We start from the raw sequence: 20,739 nt of genomic DNA, 5'->3' as shown, positions 1-20,739 counted from the left end.
TGAGTGCAAATGAGGTAAGTTAAGGAAATAATTAGGCCATGGTGGCGAAGTAATTACAATATAGCAATTAAACACTGGAATGGTAGATCGGCAGAAGATGAATGTGCAGGTAGAGATACTGGGGTGCAAAGGAGCAAAATAAATACCAGTATGGGGATGAGGTAGGTAATTAGATGGGCTGTTTACAGAAAAGCTAAGTACAGGTGCAGTGATCTGTAAACTGCTCTGACAGCTGGTGCTTAAAGCTAGTGAGGGAGATGTGAGTCTCCAGCTTCAGAGATTTTTGCAATTCGTTCCAGTCATGGGCAGCAGAAAACTGGAAGGAAAGACGACCAAAGGAGGAATTGGCTTTGGGGGTGACCAGTGAGATATACCTGCTGGAGAGCGTGCTACGAGTGGGTGCTGCTATGGTGACCAGTGAGCTGAGATAAGGTGGGGCTTTACCTAGCAGAGACTTGTAGATAACCTGTAGCCAGTGGGTTTGGCGACGAGTATGAAGCGAGGGCCAACCAACGAGAGCGTACAGGTCGCAATGGTGGGTAGAGTATGGGGCTTTGGTGACAAAACGGATGGCACTGTGATAGACTGCATTGAGTTTGTTGGGTAGAGTGTTGGAGGCTATTTTATAGATGACATCACCGAAGTCGAGGATCGGGGATGGTCAGTTTTACGAGGGTATGTTTGGCAGCATGAATGAAGGATGCTTTGTTGCGATATAGGAATCTGATTCTAGATTTAATTTTGGATTGGAGATGCTTAATGTGAGTCTGGAAGGAGAGTTTACAGTCTAACCAGACACCCAGGTATTTGTAGTTGTCCACGTATTTTATGTCAGAGCCGTCCAGAGTAGTGATGCTGGACGGGCGAGCAGGTGCGGGCAGCGATCGATTGAAAAGCATGCATTTAGTTTTACTTGCGTTTAAGAGCAGTTGGAGGCCACGGAAGGAGAGTTGTATGGCATTGAAGCTCCTCTGCAGGTTAGTTAACACAGTGTCCAAGGAGGGGCCAGAAGTATACAGAATGGTGTCGTCTGCGTAGAGGTGGATCAGAGAATCACCAGCAGCAAGAGCAACATCATTGATGTATACAGAAATGAGAGTCGGCCCGAGAATTGAACCCTGTGGCACACCCATAGAGACTGTCAGAGGTCCAGACAACAGGCCCTCCGATTTGACACACTGTACTCTATCAGAGAAGTAGTTATTAAACCAGGCGAGGCAATCATTTGAGAAACCAAGGCTGTCGAGTCTGCCAATAAGAATGTGGTGATTGACAGAGTCGAAAGCCTTGGCCAGGTCGATGAATACGGCTGCACAGTAATGTCTCTTATCGATGGCGGTTATGATGTCGTTTAGAACCTTGAGCGTGGCTGAGGTGCACCCATGACCAGCTCTGAAACCAGATTGCATAGCGGAGAAGGTATGGTGGGATTCGAAATGGTCAGTAATCTGTTAATTAACTTGGCTTTCGAAGACCTTCGAAAGACAGGGTAGGATTGATATAGGTCTGTAGCAGTTTGGGTCTAGAGTGTCACCCCCTTTGAAGAGGGGGATGACCGCGGCAGCTTTCCAATCTTTGGGAATCTCAGACGATACGAAAGAGAGGTTGAACAGGCTAGTAATAGGGGTTGCAACCTTTTCGGCAGATAATTTTAGAAAAAGAGGGTCCAGATTGTCTAGCCCGGCTGATTTGTAGGGGTCTAGATTTTGCAGCTCTTTCAGAACATCGGCTATCTGGATTTGGGTAAAGGAGAAGTGGTGGGGGCTTTGGCGGGTTGCTGTGGAGGGTGCCGGGCAGTTGACCGGGGTAGGGGTAGCCATGTGGAAAGCATGGCCAGCCGTAGAGAAATGTTTATTGAAATTCTCAATTATAGTGGATTTATCGGTGGTGACAATGTTTCCTAGCCTCAGAGCAGTGGGCAGCTGGGAGGAGGTGCTCTTATTCTCCATGGACTTAACAGTGTCCCAAAACTTTTTTGAGTTAGTACTACATGATGCAAATTTCTGTTTGAAAAAGCTTGCCTTAGCCTTTCTAACTGCCTGTGTATATTTGTTCCTAACTTCCCTGAAAAGTTGCATATTGGGGGGCTATTCGATGCTAATGCAGAATGCCACAGAATGTTTTTGTGCTGGTCAAGGGCAGACAGGTCTGGCGTGAACCAAGGACTATATCTATTCCTAGTTCAAATTTTTTTGAATCCAATGACCTGGATTGCAGTTGAGATTACATTAAAAATGGATAGAGCAAGTGATCAATGCTGTTTGATATTGTGCACAGATTATTATAGCACTTGTGAAGATCTCCAGAGTCATGCGACCTCTGCATGTTATCGTAAAACATGCACACTTTCTATGATTACATAAGAAGAACATTTCTGTTACAGTAGGCTAACCTCAAAATGTCACCATTGATGTGTGACTCATTTTAAGGTTGAATAAATGTTGTTTCATTTGTAAGAGCCTTGACTTTAGGCTATTTACTGTATAACAAAAGTCATATTGAATTGTGTTTGGATGGAACTATCCAGGCAGATCTCATTCAAATGTTGATATTTGGTTGTGTTGCCAACCACACTATTCAATATCCAGTTTGTCTATAAACTAATAATTGATATGTTGTATTCACGTCTCCATCTCAACCCAAAATGTAAGTTAAAGAATAAGACTAAATCTAATCTAACTTTAAATGCACTTTAAATAAAGTTTGACTTAATCCTATTCTTTAACTTCAATTTTTCATTGAGATAGAGGTAAATCTAACATATTTATGATTAACTTGAAGATTACATTTGAAATCTACCAAATCTATGTATTATCTATTTTTAGTTGAACCCTGGGTTGAATTGAAAAATGCTATATAGGCCTAAATAGTATAATTGATGATACAGTGTATGACTTATGAAGTATGTTTACATTTAATTTACTTTGTTAAACCTACCCATTGGAATGACTTCGATAGCAACAGCAAATATATTTAGCTATTAGGAGATCTCTCAATAATCATTCCTACGATAAGTAATAGTCAGTGATAGTAGACAGTGACAAATATTAAAGCTAGACTTCAACTCAACTCTCCAGCTTATTGTATTTTGCTAATTGTGGATATAACATTGAAGATCTGACATTGTTACAAATTCAACATATTTTAGCACATACAAGGTATGCCTATGTTGAAAATTGGTTACAATGATGACATAATCCTGTGGTTGAAATTTCACCCCAAATTCACCATCAAAACAACATTGATGATTTTTTTCAAATCCAATGTATTTCCACGTAGATTCCACGTCACAATACGTCGACAAATTATGTTGAAACAACGTTGATTCAACCAGCTTGTGCCCAGTGGAAACCTGTTGAGTCTGACCGTTGATATTGCCGCCCACACATAGGCCTACTGTTATTACTATGACAAACCCTCATGTGAAAGGAACGATGTGTTTGTTCTCTTTAGTTAAATATTTATTTTGTTTTTGAATCATTCGCAAATTCCTATCCTTGTAGAATGAAATGCTGTGCTGGAAACTGTAGCCGACTCGGTGGGCACGCGATTGCTCCGAGCTTTGAACATTTGTCATGATCAGAGTCGCACTGAAGCAGTAAATAGGTCTATAGGTGAACAAGAGCGGGTACTGTTATGGAAATGAACCAATTAAGCCTCAAACATGAGTTGTGTTTGAAGTGTTTTTACACAAGCGACTCACCTTGAATTCCACGGACAGTTGAGGGGTATACTCAAGGGTCCAAAGCGCCCGCACCAAGGATGCCAACTGTGTGGTCACCTCACCCCTGGCAAGTTGCGCGTCCTCGTTTTTTACAATTCCGTTTACTCTCCCCTGACACAAATCAGACTTATATTGTTCCAAACCAAGGTACTCGGCCAGCAGGTCCGTATTACTGAGGCACTGAACCACCGCATTCATGAAACAAGTGTTTCCATGATTCTTCAGCCCAAGGACTCCGGGAGTTTTGTCGCCATAGCACCACGACAGTCTGTCTTTTATAGATCCATGAGAAGACAAAGTTGAGGCGCTCTTCTTCACCTTAATCTCCCTCGAGACCTGAAGTTCTTCTTTATTCAAATTCCCTGAGTTGGCACTCAACGTGCACGCGGCGCTGTCTCTGAACCCGCCATCATCATCCTCACCGTCAGGTGGCTCGACGTCGCCGAAGTGTGCCAAAGTTCCCAAAGTTTTCAGTATCCTGCTCATAAAATTCCCAACTGACTTCAACGATTTCCTTCTGAAAAGCTTCCCGGCTTTGTATTTCTTCTCTTTGCGTTTTGTAGATTTGGTTTTCATGGACTGTTTCCTTATCTTATTCTCCTTATGGTTATCCATGGTGGTTGGTTATTTACCTGGTAACGTTAACAAGAAGTGAAAACGAAACAACTACTGAAGCAATAGACTCCTACCTGTCTGCCCTACCCCTCCTCCTCTCGAAACCACTCCGGTCTCTGCTAATAGACAATACCGAGGTTTAAGCACATGACTAAACAATGTCCCTCAGACATTCCGGTAATTCCCGCCAGGTCTCGGCGCGCCCTTGTCATACTGTTTCGCTGGTAAAATGGTGAAGCAGCGGGCACCTGTAACCAGTAACCACTGTGTAGGTGAGTTGTCTTCAACTCCATGGTCCTCGGTCGTAGTGAGTCTCAGTACTTCCTCGTCGTTTACTAGGCACATGCAGCTGGCGGTCTTTCTCTCTCCCTCCCTCGCCACTCCGAGCGCTGCTGGAGTGGTTTTCTGTTTGGTGGATAGTGCGCGTTATTCCCGCCCTCCTACAATTTTAGACTATATTAAATCAAATCAAATTGTATTGGTCACATCCAATGTTTAGCGGATGTTATTGGGGGTGTAGCGAAATGCTTGTGCTTCTAGTTCCGACAGTGCAGCAATATCTAACAAGTAATATCTATCAATTTAACAACATATACCCAATACACACAAATCTAAGTAAAGGGATAGAATTAATAATATATAAATATATGGACAAGCTATGTCAGAGCGGCATAGAGTAAGATACAGTAGAAAAGTATAGAAGGCAGTCTATACATATGAGATGAGTAATGCAAAATATGTAAACACTATTAAAGTGACATCATTAACGTGACTAGTGTTCCATTTATTAAAGTGTTCCACATTGAAGGTGGCGCACGTAGTGACAGGACTCAGAAACTGATGGATATTAGGCTTATAGGCAACTTAAACAAGCTTGCTGACACTCATTTAGTAACAGGCTTATAAGCTTCCCTTATAATTAGATGCACGATAAGGACAATTGTGTATAGTTGAATCAAAACTATTGCAAGCGTTCTGTAGGCCCATATTAACAAATACTGAACCTATTTTGTATCAGCAATTCAAGGTCTGCACTGTACAGTACGCGTTCTTTCCGTTTTTACTATTATCTATATTGGCATGATGCGAGTAGGCTACGGTGCATGGTCCCAACGGAAAAAATAATGATATTTTTGAGGTGTGTAGGAGCCCCCTACTGTTTTAGGCAGAGATTGTTCTGCATCCTGGTGATAGGACACTAATAGACTGCACCTGCACTATTCTATCCTCTGATGGAACGCCTCATCTAATAATGCACCGTTGGAGATTTTACTGCACTGTTAGGAGATATTACTGCACTGTTGGATATATTACTGCACTGTTGGTGCTAGAAACATAAGCATTTTTTTCTGCACCTGCGATTACGTCTGCAAATCTGTGGACACGACCAATCAACTTTGATTGGATTATTCATCGCGACTATCACACAAATGTCCTAAAAATAATTTTGGCAGGCTGGCATATCCCCCTGCCTCACTGCGATCTGGAGACACACACGTGGAGGAATCAAATGACGGGAAAGACACAGAGAATAAATGGTCTTAATGCTACTTGGTAGGGCATGTTTTGTACCGCAGAGGACATACACTGCTGATATTCTCAATCAGTTTCGGTTTTAATTTCACAGCTCGCCAAGACCATAGATTGGATTTAGTGAGCCATATGTGCTGATTTACTCAAGCAGATGTATAATATTCATATTTCTCTTGCAATATTTTTATAAGCTCACGTATTATTGCAGTGCAATCGGAAACCTTGTATTTCTGAGGAGTCTGCACTCTGCAGCACCCGCTTCCAAACTTCTGCAATGAGTCAGAAACTCAAACGCTTCCATATAGGGCTATACATTACTCTGATCTTCTAGCATGGCCTCCTGAGTATTCAGTGTGTGTGCGTGCGTGCATGGGCAGTTGGATGGGATGCCCTATTTTACAGAGCTTGGGGTGTAGGTTATGTTTTGCTGACTTTGTCCGTCCATAGCGTACTGCAGGTTTGCTCTCTCTTTTTGTGGGTAGTGGACTAGTGGGGTAGCTATTAATTATTGCGTTTTGAGCTTCTGAGCAGTCGAGAGGGGAATGCGTTTGGGAAGATGGAGGCATTCGAAGAGGCTCGCTGGTTACACACACACACACACACACACACACACACACACACTTGAGCGCGCGCGCGCACACACATACACACCTACACCTTACCGAAGTCTCTGGGGAATCTCCAGTGATAGATTAGCTGACAGTAGCGGTGTGCTATAGTGCCTGTGAATCTGGGCTTCGTCGTCTCTCTTTCTCTTCTTTACCACACGACACGCATATAAGACAGTCATGTCTGTATGAAATATGCATTTAATGTACTGTGTAGCCTGCCTTTTTACACTCACTGCCTATTAATGGGGAAAAGGAGGATGACACAATCACTTCTGTTCTTCCCATAGAAAATCAGGGAGAATGCTATTCAAGGTTATGATGAGCAGATGAGTATCTTTATGTGACTACAATATCCAGCTTTGCATTGATGAGGTTAAGAGTCCCTAAATCAAATGATTAGGTTAATTCCATGCATATTAGAACATGTGTGTCTGCCAAGTTTGTTGTTGCAGTACATTATTAGAATATGGCGAATACCACACAAAAACTATGCAATTACCTTCAACAAGCAAAATGTAGCTAGTAATGCATACTTCAGTCAATATCGCACAATCAAAATTATATCAATTTATTTTCATGAATGAATAAAACATTTGCTCTATAATGGCATTACTGGCAGTGTTCATAACTTCTTCGGAGTTGTTTGGTGTGAGGACAGGTGTGTATTGGGACTGGTCAGGGTCAAGGTCAAAAGTTTGTAGGGTAGGTGGGTCAAAGGTCATAGGGTCATGTTTTTTTTTAACCTCTGTTCTCCTGGCATCCGAGAGGCACTCTAGGGAGAGGAGGGGTGGGGGTACCTCCACCTGAGCACGGCCCCGTCGGCACTGGTGCTCACCATGCTCCCGTTGTCGGAGGAGATTGTGACGCTGGTGATGCTGCCGCTGTGGCCGACGCCCACGTGGGTCACCTCGCCCTCCGAGTAGTCCCACACCTTCACCAGCTTCTCGTCTCCACCTGAAGTGGGCCAGCAGAGACACATATACCATGTTTATTTCTACTGCAAAGCCTACAAACATTGATCCAACCGAATGCTGGGTGAAGTCACGCTCAACCAAGTGCTCTTCACGATAGTCCCGAGCTATTGAGAGTCGATACAGGGATATTTAATGGACAGACCATGGGCTGTCGTTGATTGATGGTAGTCAACAGTAGCCTAGTCCTAGATCTGTTGGAGCTGTGCCAACTCCTATGTCAATGTCAACAAAACCAATGTAAAGGGTACTGTACCAGTGACAAAGTGCTGTCCGCTCTGTGAGATGTGCATGCCATTGATGGCTCCTGACAGGGAGCCCTCCAGTTCTCTGATGGCTGAGCCATCATACACCTCCCAATAACCAATCTGGGAAAGAAGAAGGCCATTCAGGTATATGGAATATAAATGAGAGAGCTTGTACATAAGACTTGTCAGATTAGTTTATTTGACATATTCTATGTAAAATTACAAGAAATTACGAAAATGACCATGTATCACAGTGATTATAGTAAGTATGAACGCCACTCCTCGTGTGTCTTCTGTTGTTCGTTCATAGTATAGTAATTCTGCCTCACTGAATTATCTCTTCATTATTCCACTATATGTAAATGAGGCCGGAGAGAGTCTATCAAGTTTCCGTGCGCCCGCCACCGTTAAAACAACATGTTTGTGACTCTAAATGAGAGTTAATCGTCCCAAGGGTTTGCAGCTGTCAAAGACTTGCGCCTCTCAAAGGCTCAATTGTTATTTGAAGTTTATTTACAGCCGCACAGTAATGCCACAATCTCCACACGCACACACACACACACACACACACAAGGTCCTTTCTTGTTATTTTTATGACAAAGCTAATTACAACTACAAACTATCTGACGCATATGAGAGGACATTAAAATGCAGCATGTGAGTGCTTCTTCAGGTGTCAAGGAAGAGGAGACTTGCAGCTTAACTGTCTGGCAGCACAGAACTAAACCATTTGTGGTTTTTAAGTATTGGAACTGGCCAAACTGATTGTACCTGGAAACAAATTATTTATTTATATGCACAACTTGCTTTATTAACTGAAAATCGAATCATCAACGAGTCAATGTTTCGGCTATAGAGTGAATATTACAATACCCAACACAATCTCCTCATACAGAAGTGAGAAAATGCCTAGTATATCTGAATGAACCAGTTCAGAGGATTCATCAGAAAGGCGTAGTAGGCCTATCAGAGAAAAAAAAAAACTCCAGTTGTATGCAATGAAACAAGTAATGTTACATGGGAGAGAGCTCAGAAAAGCATTTACGAGAATAGCTTCTCGGACTGGATTTCATCTCTTAGTAAAACCACAAACATAATGCATTATGGGACTGAGGAAATGTAATCTCACAAAGACATATCAAATACAGTTTGTAATAATGGGATTGAAGAGAAACAAATGGCAAAAAAACAACAAGGTATTTATAGTTTTAAGAATGAAAAACGGCACTTAAAGCACAGGGGCAGCCTAAAGAGAGACATTTCTGAGGGATGGTAAAAAAAACACTTTTGTACCTCAATATCATTCACATTCGATGGAAAAGCTTACTGACTGGAAAACACATTTCTTAGACATTATTGAGAAATACACAACAGTCAGGGCCGTTCTTCAGTGTAATTCAATTCAAATGGAAAGGCTCAAGGTTCTTTGCATGCATCATTCATTGTGAAAACATTTGGTCAACATAATGACCAACAACCATAATTTATGCATAGATTATCTTTTTTTCAATATGATTGAAATTAAATGAAAAAATGCAAAGTTCTTGGCGTGCATTCGAATTAACTTTCATTTTCATGAAATAACATTTTTGGTCAGCATAATGAAAGAAAGAAAAACCCCTCAATACCAGCAGCAACTAGCTTACATTTTTTATTTTATTTAACTAGGCAAGTCAGTTAAGAACAAATTCTTATTTACAATGACAGCCTAGGATCAGTGGGTTAACTGCCTTGTTCAGGGGGATTTGAACTTGCAACCTTTCGGTTACTAGTCCAATGCTCTAACCACTAGGCTACCCTGCCGCCCCACATGACTTGAATCTTAATCAAATCACTGGCTATCATATGAGGTGAGATAGGACACAGCCAAAAAAGTGAGAGAGAGAAGAGTTAGCCCAGTAGCAGACACAACGCTCCCTCTCTCCAGTATAGTTTGTGTTGTGTCATATAGGGAATGGGTTCAAATCCAGTTTGATTCTCTAGTCACGACCTCTCTCCCCTCTCCTGGTGTCATGGAGGGCTTATTTGAGAGCAGCACCTGTGTGAGAGTGGCCGAGTCACCCTCACCCATCTGTGTTCCCTCCCTTCTCCTGTGGAACCTGGCTGCCATCCACGGCAACATCCACCAGAAATTAATTACATCCAAGGCTAGCATGTGCCTACTGCTAGCATTGCTTTAGCCTTCAATGCAAACTAACTCTCCTATTCAAGGAGAGTTAGGTTGAAGCATTAGGTTGCTGAGAGAAGGACACACTGAATTGACTGGCTTGAATTGTGAGGATGACCACACAATTTATTTTCATAATGAGCCAAATCTATTGGATTTCTACCCAAAGTGGCAAAGGAAATCTATTTAATAAACACAAGAGACCAGCAAAATTGACAAAAGAGTGTGGCGGTATAGCAGGAACTATAGCAGCATCTAGTGGTCAAAATATGGTACTTTCACACTTCTTTATGGTAAATAATGCAAGTGACTTCAATGATTCATTTCTCTGAACAGGGGGAAAAACATCACCAGATTCACAGGGAATACATTACAGTATGTAGAAGCAGTACTCCAAGCCACAGCTTCATTCTAGTTGTCAAACAGAGAACTGATACTGTATAATGGTTGTTGGGGTGGGATTGACATGAGGTGTGTGGGGCCCGTGGGTGTCTTTTTACTATTATTTGGGATACCTAATTTTTCTCATTAGTAAGAAGAGGTTTGGTCCAAATTGAATGTTGGGTACTATATTTATTGAATATTATCTGAATCCTATCAATTAAAATGGACAAAATAGCTTAATTTCTCAGATATAACATTTCATTTCAGCAAAATAATGTTTCAGGAATGCTAATCTTACCTGTTTCTAACGACAGAAACAATTTCAGAACAATCTGAGATGGTGGGTGTCATGGCTTGCTGAAATGACATGGAATGACTCTTGCTTTAAAGGCACAGTGCAGTCAAAAACATATATATATATATGCATTTACACACCATGAGGTCTGAATAATACTGTAAAATTGTGAAAATGATAATAATGCCCTTTTAGTGTAAGAGCTGTTTGAAAAGATTGCTTGACATTTCTGCCTGTTTTGTTGGGATGGAGTTTTGGCCAGGCAGTTTAAGTTAATAGACCAATAACAAAGATAATTTCAAACCTCTCTGCCAATAACAGCTAGTTCTCAGGTTACATATCCCTCCAATTAGGCTTGTCCAACTATGCCACTGACTCAGACCACTCCCAGACAGTCCTAGCAAAATTCTTGCTTGAGAAATTGCTCTTTGCTAAGAAGCAATTATTTATTATTTTTGACCATTTAAATTTAAAACATTCACAGTAAAGTGCTTGTTGTTACCCAGAAATGATTGATACTTAGATAAAAACGTCTGCATTGGAACTTTAAATACTAATTGCCTAGCAAGGATAACTTCAGCCATAGTTCCTACAATCATTACAATGCATTGAAAGCTACACCACTGTGCCGAATCGAGATTACATGTCTAGTCTTTTGTGAAATCTTATGGTACAGTATGTGTTGTGTAATTTCAATACCAGTATGATGAAAACATGAATGCATGCTGTGCCAAGATTAGTCTACATTTTCACTCTGTTGTGTGTAGAGTGTTGTGTAATTCCACCTACATGTTGAGGCAATACATCACTGAGGACAGTAACCCACTTACGAAGGGCTGTACACCGATAAAGCCTTCTTAGCTACTGTGTGGGCTTCCATTTATCCCGACGCTCAGCCATGTATTTGACCATGCTAATCCATTTACACATACAGTACCTCTCGCCAACAAAGTATAATCCCCCTCTTTTAATTGGGCATCTCAAGGACATCCGTCAAACAAAGAAGTTATAGGACGATCAAGAGCTCGCTTCTCTTTTAAACGGAATACTTCAGAAGGTCTTTATTGTCCTATCAGTGCTGGACAATGGGAAGGCCACAGAAGCCTATATACCATGCGTCTGATAACTGACATGCCACAATAGAATACAGGATCAATCCCAAGACCCTGATGGCCCTACATCACAATCAGACCAAACTGGAACCAACACCCAGGAGTGTTGGGTCATCATCACAAGAGGCTTCTGGCTGACCCCACCACAGAACCACCAGCAGCAGTAATCCGTTCTGTTGCCTCCGTCCATCCGACAGACTGGAGAGTGTGAAGCTGTCCCCAAAGACCCTCTACCACTGACTGAACTCTGAGCCAAGGAGCTGCTGCATCCAATCCCTCTGTCTCCCCCCCCCCCCCCCCCGTCTCACTCAAAGTGTGCGTGTGTATCTGTGTGTGTTACTGTTTGCTCACCCCAGACAGAGCGCCTGTGTCCTGGAGCGAGCAGATGGCGTATCTGGCACACGGGCACTTGGATGGCATAGGCAGGAATCGCATCCGCAGGAAGGCGCCGAGAGCCAGAGCACTCTCTTTCTAGTCTCTCTCTTTTTTTCCCCCTCTCCTCATTTTCTCAGTCTCAGCGCATTCACAGTGCTCGCTAATCAGTATAGCTTGTCCTCACCTCACAGCGTGGTGTTGAGCCAACAATACGGGCCTTATTAGTCTGTAGAGCTTGCGATGAGTGGATATTAAGGTGCATATTGAAGAGGGGCTACTGTGAACCTCGGTTCGCACCTTATGCAACTCGGTTTTTATTCTAGGTAATCAAGACGTAAAGAGGTGTTACATACACCTGGCCACGTGACTGCTACGTCGTGGCTTATAACTGGTAAAAAAAAAAAAAGGTTGGAAACATTTCGAAACACGACACAGCTGACGTGGGCTTGTGAACAAGCTCGGCATGGCCTTTCTACAGCACACCAATACTCGTCTCTCTAACAGAGCTCATCTCGAACATCTAACATCTGGAGATGAGATGAAGGCTAACAAGGATGCCTCGATACGGAGAACAGCCTTCTCTGACTTTCCCGCGACTGGGGACCACACGCTGCACAGCTACAGTGTGCTGTGCTGTGAGTCTTTTCTAATTCCAAACCTTTCTGTCGGTGCCACTGGTGATGATCTGGTACTCCTCAGGGTGGTAACACACACTTCTGAACAGAGTGTTGGCCAGGACCATCTGATTCCTCACAAATCGCCTGCAGTCGGGAGGAGGAGAGAGGGAGTTGAAGGGAGAGGGGAAGACAGAGAGGAGAAGCAGGTACCAGGGAGAGAGAGGGGTGGGGGGGGTGAGATGAGACTTGAAATGAATGTTGAATACAGGAAACACATGAATGGAGGAGTAGTATTAATGGTAGTGGTAGTAATTATGTGTGTTGAACGCCCCTCACAGTGGGAAGCCAAAGCAATCAGACAGAAGGATAAAGGATTAAGGGCATGGGGTAAAGAAGTGTCTGTGTGTGTGTGTGTGTGTGTGTGTGTGTGCTTGCACATCTACATGTGTTTATGGATTGGATTTGAGCATGCATACATCCATGCGTGTGTGTGTGTACTGTGTGTGTGTATACACGAGAATGTGCATTTGAACTCACACCAAGTCCCAGATGATGCAGGCCCCATCCGAGCTGGCGGTGACACACTCCTTGTCGTTGCTCTTGATCTTGATGCTGGTGACGGTGGCTTTGTGCTCCTTCATGGTCTCAATGAGCCGGTGACAGCCCTGCAGAATCTCCCACACACGTACCTGTAACAGGCCAGAGACTGGCACTAGGACTCAATACAATGATGCTGTTGAGGAACACCACTAAAACATTGTATTAAATATGTATGTAATAGTATGTGTTTTTTGGGAGTTTTTTTGTGGGAAGGATGGGGGGAAAGGAAGAGCTTAAAATATTTGTACAGATGTCACATTCAAGAGGTGGTTCATTAATACTGGTGGTTCTTAATCTATGCTCTCTATTTAAATATAGACTAAAAGGTGTCCTGTGACATGCCAGGGTGACTTTTCATCTGACCTGTCCCTCTCCTCCTCCACTAACAATCCTCTTGCAGTCCCTGGTGCCAGCGATGGCAGTCACGCCCATGCTGTGGGCATTGTGGATGACCAGCATGGCTCTGCCAGTCTCTGGGGCAAACACACGGATCTTCCCATCGTTCCAGGCTGTAAAACAATTGGAACAAGAAAAATATATTAGATGGGAATAGTCGATACATGACATTCCTAAGTATTTCTTCACTGAGATTGTGCCATAATGTGTTGTGATGATAGCCTGGAAGCAGATCTATTTGTGCTATCATGCCAAACACTGTGGCCATTCGGCAGTCTTTGGCATGACAAGGAGTGGCATGATGGCCCAAACAGACTGGTATCCAGGCTACTGTGAAGATTGTGTGCTCAGTCCCTCCCTAGTGTAGTACATTAACTGTAAATGGCTGGAATGAAAATGTACAGTCGAGGATCAAACCATTTATTATTATCATGACTAAACATTCAAGGCTCCAACATTGAGAAGGAATATCAGGCACATTCACACCCTCGCATTAAAAATACTGTCATTATCGTACAGGCTAGTGTGCTCCATAATATTTGACGCGAGTCCATCATCGTTATAACTTAAGGAAATGCCATACGCTGCAATGATGACGTACCATCCCTCCCTAGTGTAGTGCTAGCCACATCAGGGTTGTGGTTTTGATTCCCGCATGGACCACATACAGTGCATTGCGAAAGTATTCGGCCCCCTTGAACTTTGCGACCTATTGCCACATTTCAGGCTTCAAACATAAAGATATAAAACTGTATTTTTTTGTGAAGAATCAACAACAAGTGGGACACAATCATGAAGTGGAACGACATTTATTGGATATTTCAAACTTTTTTAACAACTCAAAAACTGAAAAATTGGGCGTGCAAAATTATTCAGCCCCTTTACTTTCAGTGCTGCAAACTCTCTCCAGAAGTTCAGTGAGGATCTCTGAATGATCCAATGTTGACCTAAATGACTAATGATGATAAATACAATCCACCTGTGTGTAATCAAGTCTCCGTATAAATGCACCTGCACTGTGATAGCCTCAGAGGTCCGTTAAAAGCGCAGAGCATCATGAAGAACAAGGAACACACCAGGCAGGTCCGAGATACTGTTGTGAAGAAGTTTAAAGCCGGATTTGGATACAAAAAGATTTCCCAAGCTTTAAACATCCCAAGGAGCACTGTGCAAGCGATAATATTGAAATGGAAGGAGTATCAGACCACTGCAAATCTACCAAGACCTGGCCGTCCCTCTAAACTTTCAGCTCATACAAGGAGAAGACTGATCAGAGATGCAGCCAAGAGGCCCATGATCACTCTGGATGAACTGCAGAGATCTACAGTTGAGGTGGGAGACTCTGTCCATAGGACAACAATCAGTCGTATATTGCACAAATCTGGCCTTTATGGAAGAGTGGCAAGAAGAAAGCCATTTCTTAAAGATATCCATAAAAAGTGTTGTTTAAAGTTTGCCACAAGCCACCTGGGAGACACACCAAACATGTGGAAGAAGGTGCTCTGGTCAGATGAAACCAAAATGGAACTTTTTGGCAACAATGCAAGACGTTATGTTTGGCGTAAAAGAAACACAGCTCATCACCCTGAACACACCATCCCCACTATCAAACATGGTGGTGGCAGCATCATGGTTTGGGCCTGCTTTTCTTCAGCAGGGACAGGGAAGATGGTTAAAATTGATGGGAAGATGGATGGAGCCAAATACAGGACCATTCTGGAAGAAAACCTGATGGAGTCTGCAAAAGACCTGAGACTGGGACGGAGATTTGTCTTCCAACAAGACAATGATCCAAAACATAAAGCAAAATCTACAATGGAATGGTTCAAAAATAAACATATCCAGGTGTTAGAATGGCCAAGTCAAAGTCCAGACCTGAATCCAATCGAGAATTTGTGGAAAGAACTGAAAACTGCTGTTCACAAATGCTCTCCATCCAACCTCACTGAGCTCGAGCTGTTTTGCAAGGAGGAATGGGAAAAATGTTCAGTCTCTCGATGTGCAAAACTGATAGAGACATACCCCAAACGACTTACAGCTGTAATCGCAGCAAAAGGTGGCGCTACAAAGTATTAACTTAAGGGGGCTGAATAATTTTGCACGCCCAATTTTTCAGTTTTTGATTTGTTAAAAACGTTTGAAATATCCAATAAATGTCGTTCCACTTCATGATTGTGTCCCACTTGTTGTTGATTCTTCACAAAAAAATACAGTTTTATATCTTTATGTTTGAAGCCTGAAATGTGGCAAAAGGTCGCAAGGTTCAAGGGGGCCGAATACTTTCGCAATGCACTGTATACTGTGTGTGTGTGTGTGTGTGTGCACTTAGTTGTGTGTTAATTTTTTGAATGACCCCATTGCCAAACAGAACTCCTAATGGTTCCTGCCTACCGCTGATGATGCTGTGTCCGTCGATCATGAAGTCCAGGGCGTTGCAGGTCATGTTGGGGACGGAGATCCGCAGCAGCTCCTTGGAGGTCTCGGCGTGCCACACTCTGATGTCATCCTGGGAACACGTGGCAAACAGCTCCGACGAGCCACTGGGAGAGAATCAGAAACGTCGCTGGAATAAGTTTGTGACCAGTCATTCTGCACTTTATACTGGAGCCACAGGCTACAATACATGTTTATGCTTTAAACATGCTCATATCGCCCTCTAGTGGGAGTAAATGGGCAATGACGGCAAAGCATTGAAGGAGGACGAAAGCAATGTTGTTTTAGGCAGTCTCTCTTGACAGCATAGACTACGTTTGAGGTGCAGATACGTAAAGACAGCTATATATTTGAGGCAATCAGGTAGTAGTGATAATAGAATGTGTGCTGTAAAACAATATTGTGGGGGGAAAAGAGTGAATCACGTACAGTATGTAATCTTGTCTCTAAATGGGTGCCTGTATTTTGAAGGGTGTCACTCACAATGGGAAGGCCACGTCGTTGACTGCACTGTTGTGACTGGTGGCGATCAGCTCCTCTTTGAAGTCTGTGTAGCCAAAACGGTAGATCTGAGCCGCCTCCGTTCCTGCAAAGAACTGGTGGCCCTCGCCTCTCACAGCGATGGACGTCACTCCCCCCTCCAACTGAACCTTCCTATGGGGGTTAGATGATGAATGGCAGAATGCCGCATTGAGTACATTATGTATTTCTTGGTTTGCCATCAAATGTAGTTATAAAGCCCTTCTTACATCAGCTGATATCTCAAAGTGCTGTCCAGAAGCCCAGCCTAAAACCCCAAACAGCAAGCAATGCAGGTGTACAAGCACGATGGCTAGGAAAAACTCCCTAGAAGCCATGACCCTGACGGGCTGAAGAAATGTAACCACTCTAATGTATAGGCTAAGCTACAGTATGGATGCAATATGACAGTTTTAGATAGATGATATAAACCAGTGGTTCTCAACTGGTGGGTCGCAGCCCGAATTTGGGTCGTGGGAGGTTTTGAATGGGACGCAAAAAAATACTTGGCTCTAAATTGAAACTACTAATACCAGGTAGAAAGTGTGTATAAATTCTAATCAACATACATTATTTTTAAATAATTTATTCTCCTAATTTTTTTATTGTAGTTTTTATTCGATCACAGTATTTATATATAGAGTTATTAGCTGCGCTATTCAGCAGATTTGGTTCATTTTGTGGTCTCAAACAAGTGAGCTTGCCAACATTCTTCATCAAGAATATGAGCAATATGGATTAAATTGACAATGAAAAAGTTGTGAATGTTGTTCGCTTGCCCAATATACACTGAACTGGAAGAAAGGGTCATCCCGCCGGACCTCAGGAATATGACATGACCGATACAATCTGTCAGTGCCCACCAGTCATGAGAAATCCATAGATAGGGCCTAATTCATTTATTTCAATTGACTGATTTCCTTATATGAACTGTGACTCAGTAAAATTGTTGAAATTGTAGCATGTTGCGTTTATATTTTTGTTCAGTATATATTTTGAATTCTCACGCATGCTCACTCTAATATATTTACCCCTGGATTGTTCTTTCTTGACTTCTTGTTTTGATTATTTGTGTATTAGTATTGTATTTGAGAGGCATTCTACTGCACTGCTGGAGCTAGTAACATAAGCATTTCACTGCACCAGCAAATCTGTGCAACCAATAAACTTTCATTTGATTTTGATATAGACAACTTGATATCTTGTCTGTCAACCTGCAGCACTTACTTACTTGATGGTTTTGAAGTTAGGTCCCGAGCACAAAGTGAACATGCCATCCCCAGAGCCCACCAGGATGTCCCCAGACTTCAGCACCTTCAGTGTGTTCACACCCTGCACCAAAAAGACAAAGAAGGACAGCTGTACCAAATCTCAACTGCAGTAGGATCTCAGAGATATGAACACATGGAGGTCACTCAGGACACTGAATAAACCCACCTTGCTGAATTTCTGTTTTCGTGGCCCACAGCTGTTGAGGAGGCGAGTCTTCAGGTTGACCTTCAGGATGTCACCACTGGTGGTTCCGCAGTAAAAGAAAAGGTCGTCGTCTGGGATCTGGGATGCAACGGGGTCACCTTAAGAAATAAGCTTTCCGTCTCCACCTGTACTACTTTGAGAGGCTGCTTGATATGCAGGGAAATTCTTTATCTTAATTCAGAGATCAATCGACCTCAGAGAACAATTGCCATGTGAATAAAATAACAGGAACCTGAACTTGTGTGTTTACAGATTTCCTCATTAATAAACCATAACAAGTATTGATGAATAGTTTATCTTTGCTTGGTCTCAAAACGTACTTCGAGTGGTTAAGAATGGGTCGTACAAAATCATTTTGGGGGGCATTTGGCACCATTGTGCAATTTACTAACTGGTTGAATTAATGTTGTTTACACATAATTTTAACTAAATTATGAACCACCGTTAAGAACCACCGTGGAATAGACTAATTGACATCTGTGCCCAGTGGGTACTCAGTCAGTACCACTATTACTTTGAGCCGTGTCTGCTTTCTATGGTTTAGCTCACCTCAATGCATTTGACAATCCTCTTCAGCTGTCCTGTCTGGCATTCCGTAGGCCGGATCTTCCTATTTGGAAGGTCTAGCTCCCAAACACGCATTGTGCCACTACAGGGAAACAACATATTACAAGTGTGTTAATTCGAAAGTATTAATAATAAACTGTATTTATTTAATAATTCTCGGTCGTGTTCAAGTCCAATAAAGATCCGTTCTGATTGACAAAGTAATGCTCTCTTCTAACAGCAACCCAGAGTCTCTGTAAGTCACTCACTTGCCGGCGGAGATGAAGATGTTGTCACTGTGGTTGGTGTACTCGATGGTGAGGCAGTGGCCTGCACTGTGGGCAGAGGCCGGGCTCCCACAGATCGCTTCTTTGCTCTCAAGGTTCCACACCACAATGCTGAAAACACAAACCACTCACATTTACAGCTAGACTGTAGTATAACCTACAAATTACTGTTGAAATTATTCCAATGTGAAAGTAGTTTTTAAAGTGACACAATCATCCAAAGCCTGTTGTATCTAACCAATCTAATCAAAGGTCTGAGGACCAGCTGATTAGTAGGATAAGGTGTGTTATAGCAGGACTGGAACAAAATGCTCAATACATTAAACTACCTCGTACCTTCCATCATCCTGTCCACCCAGGGAGACAAGGTACTTGTCATTGGGGGAGAAGGCAAGTCCCTCCACCTTCGCTTTGTGGAGCTGTAGTCTGGCGTGGATCGCTCTCTTCTCATAATCCCAGATGATCAGATCAGCCTGGAACAACACAGATTAACTATGTGATCTACTGCCATTCATGTGTTTCCCACGTTCAACATTCATCTGTAGCCTCTCCCTCTGTGCCTCCATCCAACTGTGTCTCTGTCTGTCTGCCTCTCTCTGATATCAAGAGGCGAAACATGACTGCTCTCTTAATACTAGAACGTTTCACTGTCTTTAGTTTACCTTGAAGCCCATGAAGGTGACCTGTCCAGAAGCGATGTAGCGTCCGCTTTTGGAAACAGTGACACAGGAGACGTTGTTGGTGTGTCCATGGAGGAACTCCTGTTTGCCGTCTTTCAGGCTCTTCAAAATAACAGTGCAACCAAGAGGATAGATGAAGTGTTCTCTGTCTGGGTGCACTCTGAGGCCAGAAAATACGTGTCCTGTCAAAAAAAAAAATGCTTTAGACCAGAACTAAAGATGAGGATATGATTATGATTGAACCTAACTCGTCTGAAGGACTCATCAAGGTAAACAAACATGATGGATAGATTAGAGTTTTGAAGGAAACTTCTAAATACTTTCCATAAACTAAACAGCGCATGACAAATTATTTAGTTATCTTCAGACACATTGAAAAGATGACAAACCAGCTGAAAACCCCACTAGCGACAAGCAACAGTAGTAGCTGGTACAGGTAGCTAGCTACCATAGCATGCCCTGATCCTAGTGACAACAACCATATCACCCAGGGCAACAAATAACGAACGTTAGCTAACGTTAGTATTACTTGTTACCAGATAACTTGGTTAGCTCAGCTGAATATGTTAGCTAGCTAGCTAAATAGGCTGGCAGGATATTTTACATTACCATTGAACCCAATTACAGCCTCCAGCTCAAGCCGTGGAATATCTTGCGCATCTCCAGCCATGATTCAACACAATTGCACCTCTTTTTTACTTTGAAGGTGTTTACAGCAAGTCTTCAAGCTTGTAAAATCCTATCGAGCGTCAGCTACCTTTCGCTCATTTGCCATCCCGACAAACAAACGTTGCCTAGCAACTTAACAATTTGTTTGGGATCAGTTTCTATGGTGATGTAGTAGTTTTGTAATGCATTTGGGTGCGTCTTTGGAGTGTGATTGGTCCATAGAGAGCGGTTTCGTCTAGAGGGGTTACAGCTTTTGTCAAAATTGACTTTTCGTAGCAGGTTTAAGAAAACTTGCATAGCAGGTTAGGTGAATTAACGTAGCAGGCTAGGAAAAGGGTTATGGTAAGGGTTAGCTGTAATGCAAAAACAAAACAACTTTTGAAGTCAATTTGAAAGAAGTTGTATTCCATCTAGACATGGCTAGAGATCTTATTAAATTTGAAACCCTCAAAGTTCCAGAATGGAGTGAAAATGGAAGCTA

At 42.6% G+C, this 20,739-nt stretch overlaps 2 protein-coding genes across 2 annotated transcripts in view; both read right to left on the bottom strand.

Annotated features, from left to right (window-relative positions):
- Window positions 1–4,739, bottom strand: part of LOC110485810 (ubiquitin carboxyl-terminal hydrolase 43) — a 126,249-nt gene extending 121,510 nt beyond the window's left edge. The window contains exon 1 of the mRNA XM_036940477.1: window positions 3,704–4,739. Within this exon, the coding sequence (XP_036796372.1) occupies window positions 3,704–4,339 (636 nt within the window). The 5' untranslated portion in view covers window positions 4,340–4,739. The remainder of the gene's footprint in view (window positions 1–3,703) is intronic.
- A 2,291-nt stretch (window positions 4,740–7,030) lies between these two features.
- cfap52 (cilia and flagella associated protein 52) lies at window positions 7,031–20,407 on the bottom strand. Its single transcript, XM_036940476.1, has 14 exons — window positions 20,199–20,407; window positions 19,572–19,771; window positions 19,246–19,382; window positions 18,892–19,020; window positions 18,626–18,725; window positions 18,038–18,154; window positions 17,832–17,932; window positions 16,565–16,735; window positions 16,040–16,188; window positions 13,616–13,761; window positions 13,190–13,341; window positions 12,694–12,796; window positions 7,711–7,822; window positions 7,031–7,437 (listed from the first exon to the last, which is right to left on the bottom strand). The coding sequence occupies exons 1-14, from the start codon at window positions 20,257–20,259 to the stop codon at window positions 7,256–7,258; spliced, it is 1,860 nt and encodes a 619-aa protein (XP_036796371.1). The 5' UTR covers window positions 20,260–20,407; the 3' UTR covers window positions 7,031–7,255.
- Between the last annotated feature and the right edge of the window lie 332 nt (window positions 20,408–20,739).

The sequence above is a fragment of the Oncorhynchus mykiss genome, chromosome 13 (assembly GCF_013265735.2).
Source record: "Oncorhynchus mykiss isolate Arlee chromosome 13, USDA_OmykA_1.1, whole genome shotgun sequence".
NCBI classification, from domain to species: domain Eukaryota; kingdom Metazoa; phylum Chordata; class Actinopteri; order Salmoniformes; family Salmonidae; genus Oncorhynchus; species Oncorhynchus mykiss.
Note: the sequence above shows the minus strand (reverse complement) of the source record. Positions and strands in the feature narration are given on the sequence as shown.

Excerpts from the sequence above, each read along its gene's own strand:
- cfap52 (XM_036940476.1), bottom strand. The coding sequence starts at position 20,259 with ATGGCTGGAGATGCGCAAGATATTCCACGGCTTGAGCTGGAGGCTGTA. Across the intron at positions 16,736-17,831 it reads CCTAACTTCAAAACCATCAA|GAAGGTTCAGTTGGAGGGGG; the intron begins GTAAGTAAGTGC and ends TAACCCCCATAG. Across the intron at positions 12,797-13,189 it reads TGCATCATCTGGGACTTGGT|GCGATTTGTGAGGAATCAGA; the intron begins GTGAGTTCAAAT and ends TCCCGACTGCAG.